This window comes from Herpailurus yagouaroundi, unplaced genomic scaffold (genome assembly GCF_014898765.1).
Source record: "Herpailurus yagouaroundi ecotype Mexico unplaced genomic scaffold, PumYag 222, whole genome shotgun sequence".
Classification (NCBI taxonomy): Eukaryota; Metazoa; Chordata; class Mammalia; order Carnivora; family Felidae; genus Herpailurus; species Herpailurus yagouaroundi.
In genome coordinates this window covers 12,652,153-12,662,669 of record NW_024412453.1, presented here as the reverse complement: position 1 = coordinate 12,662,669, position 10,517 = coordinate 12,652,153, and the positions used below count along the sequence as shown (strand labels likewise).

At 52.9% G+C, this 10,517-nt stretch overlaps 1 protein-coding gene and 1 long non-coding RNA gene across 2 annotated transcripts in view; one reads left to right on the top strand and one right to left on the bottom strand.

Annotated features, from left to right (window-relative positions):
• Positions 1-5,353, bottom strand: part of TMEM114 (transmembrane protein 114) — a 9,043-nt gene extending 3,690 nt beyond the window's left edge. The window contains exons 1-2 of the mRNA XM_040459074.1: positions 5,134-5,353; positions 4,737-4,817 (exon numbers count right to left, since the gene is read on the bottom strand). Coding sequence (XP_040315008.1) covers positions 4,737-4,817; positions 5,134-5,353 — 301 coding nt within the window. The remainder of the gene's footprint in view (positions 1-4,736; positions 4,818-5,133) is intronic.
• A 198-nt stretch (positions 5,354-5,551) lies between these two features.
• LOC121019533 (uncharacterized) lies at positions 5,552-8,427 on the top strand. The gene is made up of 3 exons (XR_005785643.1): positions 5,552-5,979; positions 7,768-7,959; positions 8,212-8,427. It is a non-coding gene; the product is annotated as an uncharacterized LOC121019533 (long non-coding RNA).
• Positions 8,428-10,517: the final 2,090 nt, after the last annotated feature.

Below are 10,517 nucleotides of genomic sequence, written 5' to 3'. Positions count from 1 at the left end.
TTGTGTATAGAAACCACAATTTCTTTATCCATTCATCAGTTGATGGACATTTAGGCTTTTTCCACAATTTGGCTATTGTTGAGAGTGCTGCTATAAACATTGGGGTACAAGTGCCCCTATGCATCAGCACTCCTGTATCCCTTGGGTAAATTCCTAGCAGTGCTATTGCTGGGTCATAGGGTAGGTCTATTTTTAATTTGGGGGGAAACCTCCACACTGTTTTCCAGAGTGGCTCCTTGTTCGTTTAAAGTGTATACTTGACTTTCAGCAGGCACCCCAAGAGGCAGCCAAGAGGGCCTTTGTGCCCGGAGATGCTGAGACCCTCCTGCCTACCACACAGCTATGCATAAGTCACACTGAGAATTTCCCCCTGGATTCAGGCAGCCTCTGAATGCCATTATGTCCCCAATCCCTTTCTTTCTGTCCCCCACCATCTCTACTCTTGAAATCTGCACCAAGCCTCGTGGGAGGGCTGGTTTTAATTTTCCACACCGCTGCAACAGCTGGGTTCCCAGAAGGACTGGAGATCCAGTCTTGTGATTTTTCCAACATCACCTCCTCAGAGGACAAGCAGGCCAGGCCTCTGGACCTCCGTCCACCTTCTGCCCCTGCTGTGCTGTGTTGGGCGAGGCGTTTGGCCTCTCCGTGTCTGATGCATTTGGCTGTAGGAGGATCAGTCTGACCTTTTTCCTGGCTCTTCGGAGATGCAGCCAAAGTAAGGAACAGGCAGGACTTGAGGTGTGTGTAAGAAGCACTTTCTAGGGGCACCTGGGGGGCTCAGTCAGTTGAGCATCTGACTTCGGCTCAAGTCATGAGTTCGAGCCTCATATCGGGCTCTCTGCTGTCAGCATGGAGCCCACCTCAGATCCTCTGTCCCCCTCTCTCTGCACCTCCCCCACTCACGCTCTCTCTTTCTCTCTCAAAAATAAAAAATAGAGGGGCGCCTGGGTGGCTTAGTCGGTTAAGCGTCCGGCTTTGGCTCAGGTCACGGTCTCACAGTTCGTGGGTTCCAGCCCCGCGTTGGGCTTTGTGCTGAAAGCTCAGAGCCTGGAGCCTGTTTCAGACCCTGTGTCTCTGTCTTTCTCTGCCCCTCCCCAGCTCATTCTCTCTCTCTCTCAAAAATAAATAAACATTAAAACCTTTTAAATACATAAAAGAAGAAAAAACCAGACCCACTTTCCACGCTGTCTCCAGAAACACCGGCCTTCCAGCTGTCTCTGGACCTCCCCCACCACCCCAAATCTACTGCACAGCTCTGCTCATGCTAAGCCTCCTGGTAATCTCGATCTGATTCCTTGTCAGAAGAGGCAGTGTAGGATGGGGACTCTGAATCCAGGAAAGAGCCAAAAGCTCCTCTTCTGGACTCCGATGGCCTCGGGCTCAGCACGCTCACATTACGTGGGAATCGTACTCAGTGTCGTCTCATTCTCAAAGGGTAGCAACGGCCTGGATTCAATTCCCAGACCTACCTGTTACTGTGCAAACTTTGATAACTTACCTAACCTCTCTGTGCTTCAGTTTCCTCATTTGAAAAGTGAGGGTGATAATAAAAGTTCCTGCCTTGTGAGACTGTCGTGAAGATTAAGTGAGGTGATATATGCAAAGCGCTCAGAATAGCATCGGGCACACACGACTGTTCCATAAATGTTGGCTGTTCCTCTCGCTGTCCTTCAACCACTCCACGGAAAGGTGACCCTGCTTCATTCCCTTTGTACACCTGCTACTATTTGAAACAAGTTTACGTTTATTTAGTCACTGGCCCGTGTGTTTATTATCTGCCTTCTGCGCCAGACTCTAAACTCTGTGTGAGACGCACCTGTCTCCTCGTGTTCTAGCCCCTCGCCCGTCTAGCCCAGTGTGAGAAGGAATACTTATGGACTAAGTCTCTAGTGATTAGCTCCATTTTACAGATGAGAAGCCTGAGGCTCAGGGAGGCAATGTGACTTAGAGCAGGAGGAGGCAACATTAATTGAGCTTCCACTATGCATGGTATCACTATGCTGCTTTGCTTACGTGATCTCATTCCGTCTCAAAGCAGCCCATTTATGGAAGCAGGGGACCTGCCAGAAGACACACAGCTGCTCAGATATGGGGCCCCCCTCTATGACAGGACTGGCCCTGCTCCTATGCCAAGTTACAAGCGCCGACTCTGCCCGGCCAATCACCACATCCCATCCTCTCGGCCACAATGATTGGCTCAGACCTGGGCTTGTGATCCAATGTGGCCCAATGAGAAGCCTATTTGGAAGTTTCTGCAGACTTTTGGGAAACAGAGAGCCTCCTGCCGCTTGGGTTGCTGAGACTGGAGAGGACTTGTTGAAAACAGGACCCAAACAGAAGCAAAGCGCAGAGAGGAGAAGAAAGAAATTGAGTTTAGCTCTCTGGATCCCAGCACACTTGAACTTTTCAAGCGGACCAAGAATTCCTCTTCTTGTTTAAACAAGGATGATTTGTGTTTCACCAAAAGACTCCTGGCTGATGCAGCTAGCCTGGTTGTTTCTAGACTATGGCTCTTTTTTCGACACGGTATGCAATCTGTCGGGGGGGGGGGGGGGGGGGGGCCAAAAAATAATTCCAGTCCCTGGCCAAGCAACCAAACCCATGTCAACCCCAGAGCTAATCTGGAAGACAAAACATCCAAGCAAGGTGGGGTTTTAGCAGGCGCTGGAGTGGTCTGCCTGCTTGGGTTTCCTTGCAGGAAAAAACCCAAGACTCCTTCCCCAGACACTCCCACTGGGATTTGTCTAGGAAGCTGACTCGGAGAACGTGCTGCTTTGACAACTGTCCTGTCTCGTCTACGACCTCAAAAGCAGGTCCTCGAAGGAAAGGAACATCTTCACATAACAAAAGGGCTTGGCCAAGATTCACGGTTCATTCTGGGGTAAAGGGAGTCTGAGAAAAGGCTCTTTCTGGGGGTGGTGTGCAACGAGCATGCGGTCTGAAGGGGCAGCCTTCGTGGTGTAGCAGCAACTCCGACTCAAGGTGAACTCATGGAGCACAGGCACCGCTGAGGCTCCTCAAACGCACCCGCATCCTCCCCGCATCCTCATGAAGAGAGATAGCTGGTATGCCCACTTTGCCAATGAGGGAACTGAGGCTCAGAGAGGTTAAGACACCTGTCCCAAGAGCACAGAGTGTCCTGCTAAAGGTCTGGGCTGCCATTTGACACCCACCTCCCTCACGTCAAGGCCAGGAACTCTTGATTGTTCTTGAAATGATGCTCTAGGAACACCGAACATTGGTTCTGCTCTGCCTGGGACTAAAAACAGAGTTCCCTCATCTCCCACATATTTCAAGGGTCTAGGGGACATCTCCTTCACTGGGACCTTATGCAGTGGGACTGGGTTCTATCTCCTCATGAGAGCCAACAGCTAAGTTCTGGGGATTTGGGGGAGCCAGTTGACATCATGTTGACAGCTTGAAACATCTACACCACAGAAATCGGCAAATGCTTCAAATCAAACCAGGAGACTCCCTCCTTCCCCAGAAAGACCATTGTTAACTCTTTCCCGGCACACCACCGGACTTCGGAGAAAGGGTCTGTTTCACTGACATATTTATTCATTTATGTTCCACTTCTGACATACTATATTATAATATACTCATTCTCACCCCTGCTCAGCAAATCTTGGCTTTGACCCCACTCCGTGCCAGGTTCTGTGCTAAATATTGGGCATCAAGCTGAGGCAAGACAGACATGGTCCCTGCCCTCATGTTTTCACGGTCTAATGAGGGAGCCAGACTTTTGACTCAAAAACTGTCACAAAACCTGTGCTATGAGTAGAAGCCGAGCAAGTCAAGCTGGCAGGACGGGAGCAGGGAGAGTTCAGGCAGAGGAAATAGCACGTGCAAAGTCCCAGCGGCAGGAGGAAATTTAGCACATTCCAGCCGGAGAAAAAGAGCAAGGGGGAAGAAGGGAATTGGAGAGGCACCCTGGCCAGTGACTTCAGCTTTGTCCCCAAGCCTCAACAAGCCTACCCAGAGCTACTCACATTTCTCAGGGTCTATGGAGCTTAGCCCCATTGCCTCATCAGATTGTTTCTATGGTACCTCCCTGAAAAATGAAGGCAATGATGGAGATGATACTAACTCCATAGCACAGCAGGTGCACATTAAATGAAAACATAGATGGAAAGCATTTAGCTCCATGTCTGGTCCACTGCGAGTCTCGGTGAACGAACTCAACTATTATGTTCATTTCCCCTGGAGGGAGGGGGCTGCTCTCTGCCCCTTGATTGCCTCTCTTGAATCATTGCACAAATCCAAGCGCTTGTTCTCAGCACTGAGGATACAAATAAGGCTGACACGGGGCGTGCCTTCGGATCTATGGGCTAAGATCTCTCTTTTCAGCATTCAGGTCCCCAGGCTGGTTTAGGTGTCTCTTCCACCCCGCACCCCCGCTGCTTGTCACTCTGAAACGTGACTGTGCATTTCTACATCTGTCTCCGCAGCTAGTATCTGAGCCCCTGGAGGGCATGACCTAGGTCTTAATTGTCAGCATGATGCCTGGCACATAGAAAGCCTGTGATGAACGTTTGTCGAATGAATTCTAAACCGCACGATGTAACCTGTGGAGCAAGAGAGGCCCCGCCCCTGCCCCTCACTCCCCTCCCCTCCCCGGCCCGGTACCGGAGCGCCCCCTCCGCAGCGCCCTGGCCCCGCTCTTTGGAGGAGAGCCCCAAACCTGGCGTCCAGACCCGGGATTCTCCCCCGATCCCCAACCTCCCGGGACTCACTGAGAAGTTGCCGGCTTGAGTCGCTGACGGTCACGTTTTCCTGCCGGAAGGGGTTCATCAGCGGCGCACACGGGCTCTGGACTAGGTGGGGCGGAGGAATCAGCGGCTGCGGGCCCGGAGCGGGGACCCCAAGCCGGTGGCCTCGCCCACCCCCCCCCCCCCCCCCCCCGCGCCCACCCTGGCTGCCGCCCCGGGGGAGGATCGTGCGGAGCCCGGAGCAGCTGCGGCCGGAACCAGCCCCGCTCTGCAGCCCCCCGCCCACCTGGCCCGGGCCCAGACCCCCCGTTTTGTGCCTTGGGGCGGCGGGGAGTGCGTGGGGGGCAGGGGAAGAGCTGCGAGCCCGGCAACAGGTCCCCGGCGGGCGCGCAGCGCGCAGGGTCCCCGCGCTCAGCCTTACCCCGGCAGGTGCGCCAGAGGCCGGAGTGCGAGCTCAGGGGTTCGAGCTGGCTGCGGTTGGCGGCCCCCGCCCGGCCCCGCACGCCCGGGCCGCCCCGCTCCAGCCGCTCGGTGTCAATGATGTACCAGAAGTCCGTGCCGATGGCGGCCGCCAGGAGCACGAAGCTGAGCGCCCCGGTCAGCGCCGCCGCGCCCGCCAGCGCGCCCAGGTGCACCCGCATGGCGCAGCCGGGACGGCCGCCCGCGGCTCCCAGCTCCGGCTCCCCAGCCTCGGGACTCGGAGCCGCGCGGGCCTGCCGCCCGCCAGCCCTCCCTCCGGCCCTGGCTCCGCCCTCAGACCCTCACCTGCGCCCGCGGACCTGCCAGCGCCCCTCCCTCAACCAACCGCCCCGGCCTCGCGGAGCCACCGCCACTCTCAGACCCCGCACCTGAGACCCCGGCCTTCCACCTCCGCCTTCAGACCCCCCATCCGAGCCCTCATCCCTCCCCTTGGACCTCCCCCGCCTCGCTGGACCCCACCCCAGCCCTCCACTCCCATCCCCTACTTTCCTCCCAGGCTCTCTTCCCCCTGTCTGGCCGTCACCCAGTCTGCCCTGCCTGGCCCTTTCCGCCCCAGCCCTCCCGGCTCTCCCCGCTTCCAGCCACACGTGCTCGGGGCCTTCCCACGGCTCCCCCTCCGGCCCCCCCGTCCCTCGTCCAGACAAGTACGGAAGTTCTCGGTGGCCGACTGCAGGAGGGCAGCCCTCCCACAACCTGGGAGGAAGGCCGCGGGGCCTCGCCGGCCGGGCAGTCTTCAACAGCCCCTCTTCCTCCAGCTCCAATACACTTCCTCCGAAACCCACCTCTGGTTGGTATTTCTGGGTCGACTGCAGAGGCAAAAGGCGGGCCCGTTTTTCGTGAAAGCTTTTTAAAGCGATGGGCTAGGCCAGGTGCTCCGAGTCTATCGCCTCCCCTGCCTCTTCGCGGAAGACCTCCATCACTGCCACCACCATCGCCACCACCGTCATTATCACCACCATCACCATTCTCTTTTTTTTTTTTTTGAATTTTTTTAACGTTTATTTATTTTTGAGACACAGAGAGAAGGAGCATGAACAGGGGAGGGTCAGAGAGAGGGAGACACAGAATCTGAAACAGGCCCCAGGCTCTGAGCGGTCAGCACAGAGCCCGACACGGGGCTCGAACTCACGGACCGCGAGATCATGACCTGAGCCGAAGTCGGACGCTCAACCGGCCGAGCCACCCAGGCGCCCCGCCAACCTCTTCTTTATCAGCACCATCATCCTTATGAATTCCACCACCTTCTTCACCACCATAAAACCTTTCATTCTTTCAAGAAATACCTCTTGAGTGCCTACTATGGGCCAAACACTATAGCTTATGTTAACGTAGGCATGAGCAACCCAAACAGCCCCTGCCATTGAGAAGTGCATGGTGTAGGCTTCTCAGCCTTTTCAAAGCAGGACACAAAGAGGAAATAATGCTATTTGTGTCGCACACCCAGGTCATTGGATGAGGATTCTGGCTGCTGGAGGTGACCATCCTTAGGAGCTGCAGCTCTCCTGTGACACATTCTTGAAGAAACATTGTGCCAAGACTCTGCAACTGATAAACTGGAGAGAGAATCATTCAACAGAGTGTCCTTAGAACAGGGTGCCATGGGAGAAAGGAACAGGAGGAGGTCATGTGGATTTGGAATCTAGGAAGTGACATGGGCACTGACACGTGAAGCGTGGCAAGGCATTTCACGCCCAGGACGTGCCTTACACAAAGGGTTTAGTATATTCTAGAAAAACCAAAAGAAGAGTAATCAGACAAGAACATAGTGAGGGAGAAGCTACTGGAGGGAAATGAGGTTGGGGTACAGGTAGGGGCCAGGTCACTCCAGTCCTGAGGCCATGATGGAGCGTTGGGATCCTAGCTGCAGCCACTGAGTGGGTTTGGGCGGAGAACCGAAACTTGAATTTACATTTTTTTTTAAATGTCATGCTCCACGCAGACTTTGGCACGGAGCAGAGACCATAGGGAGAGGCAGGAAGGAGGTCAGCGACGGGGACGTAGCCGCAGAAGCAACAAGAGCTGCTGGCGGCTTGGGCTTGGGTGGTGATGGCAGTACACAGACAGTGAAGTGAATAGATAATTTGAAAATTCTGACGAGGGCAGAGCTGGTAAGACTTGGTGACGGACAGGTCAGGAACCAGTGTTTCCCTCGCTACTTTATTCTCCTTACCAACACCATCCTGACCCCCATCGTTGGTATCTGCACCTTCGTCATCCGCAGCACCTGCACCCTGAACAGCACGACCTCCAGCAAGACCACACCCTCCCCTTGACTGTGCACACCTTTCCACTCGGTCACTGCCTCCACCACTGCCATGATGAGGACTGGCCTTTCCCACAACCATCCCCAAACGAAGCCTTTGCTTTCAATGCATCCCACTGTCGCTGTTGCCCTCGCTTGCAACATCATGAGATCAGCCCTCCCCTGTTCCATCAGCACTTGGGAGGCAGGATGGAGGTGAAATTCAGTGAGGCTGGTCCCAGGCCCCCCAGTGGTGTCTTTAACGTTAAATCTCTTCTCTCTCTCTCTCTTTCTGTTGCTGTTCCCCTCTCTCTTGGCTTCATTCTTATGCAGACTCTCACTTGTTGGACCCCAGGGGTCCAGATGAGTGACCCCAGCCAAAAGAAAGAATCTCTTTTTCAATGGTGCCAGGCAAATTTCCAACATTGAAGCTGATCTCCCCATCTCTGACTCATCTCTGTGGGTAGGAGGGATAAAATGCCATGGTGGCCAAGCCCAGATCACCTGTCCTTTCCTGGACCCAAGGTAAGGTGGATCAGTTTCCCCCCAACATTTGAGCTAAGAGGGGTCACGGCTATCCAATGCAGCAAGTAAAGTCAAATCTGAATTTCAGATAAACAATGAGTAGATATATAGTACAAGTATGTACCATGCAATACTTGGAATATACTTACACACACACACACACACACACACACACACACACACAAATTGTTGTTTTCCAACCTGAAGTTCAAATTTAACTGAGCATCCTGTATCTTATCTGGGAAAAATCAGGTAGCTTCCCAAAGGAAAACCAAGGTGCTGTTACCGGAACCAGGAGAAGACCAGCCCAGAAGATGCCCCCTCCGCCCAGCCTGTTCCTGTGTCTTCACCAGGTCTCACTTTCCTCAACCCCAAAAGGAGGACTTCTTCCAGGCCCCTTTATAAGGATAACTTGGTTGGTTTTCATCACTCTGTTGTTCCTGAGGATTTTAATATAATCTACCTAACTGTGCTCAGTCACTCTTAAAAAAAAAAAAAAAAACACTAATGTTTTTCAATAAATAGGGAAAGGGGTGAAGCACATCAGACACTGGATGATATCATTACTCAGCCAGTCAACTGAAGAGGCATGATAACATTGGAAGGCTCCTGAGGCAGAATCCAAACAAACCACAGCATTTAGAATTAAAGCCACACCGGGCACCATGCTGGGTCTGGGAGTGGCAGAGAACAACATCAGAGACGGGGCTTCAGAGGTTGATTTTGAGTCTTAGATCAGCATCTTACAGGCCCTGAGAGCCCAGACAAGGTGCCTTCCTTCTCTGAGCCTCAGTTTCCTCAGCTGTAAAATGGGGGTACTCCTACCTACCAGTCCCAGAAGGGGCACTATGAGGATGGGATAAGTGGGTGAGGTTGGTGGATGTAAAAGCACTTTGTAACCTCTGCAGAGTCAGAGCAATGTTACCATTAGTATGCGTGGAAAGCACTTTGAGATGGGGGTGGGAGGGACTGCAATTTAAGAATGTAAGGGAAAAATTTTTTTTTAATTTTTTAGAGCGTATTTTGAGAGAGAGAGAGAGAGAGAGAGAGAGAGAGAGAGAGAGAGAGAGAGCATGAGCAGAGGAGGGGCAGAGACAGAGGGAAAGAGAGAGAATCCCAAGCAGGCTTTGAGCTATCTGCGCAGAGCCCAATCCCATGGACTGGGACATCACACCCTGAGCTGAAACCAAGAGTCGGAGGCCTAAGTGACTGAGCCACCCAGGCGCCCCAAGGAGGAAATGTTTTAAAAGAAAGAGAAGGGCAAAAAGGAGGGAGGATGTCAGGACGTCAAGAAGAAAGGTTACCTCTCATGACAAAGCTCCAGGCATCATGGGCAAGGACGCGTTTTGTATTTAGTGGATTCTGGATTCGTGCAGCTCTGCTGGCCTGAGGCCCTGACTGCCTCGCCAGCCTCACACGCCCAGGCTTTGGACATGTGACATTCTTTCCTGCCTCTGGGTCCTCACATGTGCCGTTCCCTTTAACTGGAACACTCTTACCTCCACTTTTTTTTTTTTTTTTCTTGCTTGGTCTCGAAAATTACTTCTCTGGGGAGAAGCTGACACCCCAGCTTGGGTTAAAGGCTCTTACGATATGCCAGTCCAGGTGTGATGAATGTCCCGCCATATCCTGTCCTGCACTCAGGTTCCTAGTTCATGCCTACAGCATCCTGCTATACACACCCAGCAACTCCCCACGTATGGACTTTTCTCCCCGGGTGTGAAGGGCTGGAATTGCGGGCAGGTGAAGGCCCCCAGGACAGCCAGCTCTCTCAGCCTCAGAGGAGGAGAAAGCTGTGAGGTTCCCAGGGCAGGTGAGCCCCACCCTCCTCCCCACTTGTACCACTGTGTCCTAGCATCACCCCCCAAAATAAAATTACTTGCCCTCAAATCCCTATTTCAGGGTCTGCCTCAAAAGAAACCCAACCTGAGACATGCACTGAGACTCTCGAGTAGTAATCAATGACTAACGATGAAGTCATTTGCTACCTGTCTGCCTGCTCCTTTGGACACTTGGGCAGTACGGTAGATACTACAGGATAGCTCATTCAACACCACCCTGATCCAACTCCCCCTTCACATTCCAGCCAGTGGTGGCCACGTGACAAAATTCTGACCGACGAGGTAGAAGTAGAGTCTGTTAGGAAGGTGAGCCCCAAGGTAAGAAAAAAAAAAAAAAGACCTTGGGAGGAGTAGGCTTTTGGTCCTCTTGGAATACAGATGTGATATCTGGAACTACAGCAGCCATCTTGCAGCCATGGGGATAAACCTCCTTGCAGGTGGCAAAACCAAGAAGATACAGAGTCACAGTCTCCGATAGCATTGTTGAATGGCTGCCCCATCCTTGAACTGCCTACCTCCAGAATACTCTCAGATGATAAAAATAAGACCCGATCTGTTGAAGCCACCATTTCAAGATTGTCTGTATTTGCAGCTGAATGTTTTGTGAACCTATGCAGACAGGGATTATGTTGGTTCCACCCAGTGCATATTACTGGCTTTTAGGCTTATGCATAATACACAGTAGACGTGCAATGCAGATTTGTCGATTTAATAAAT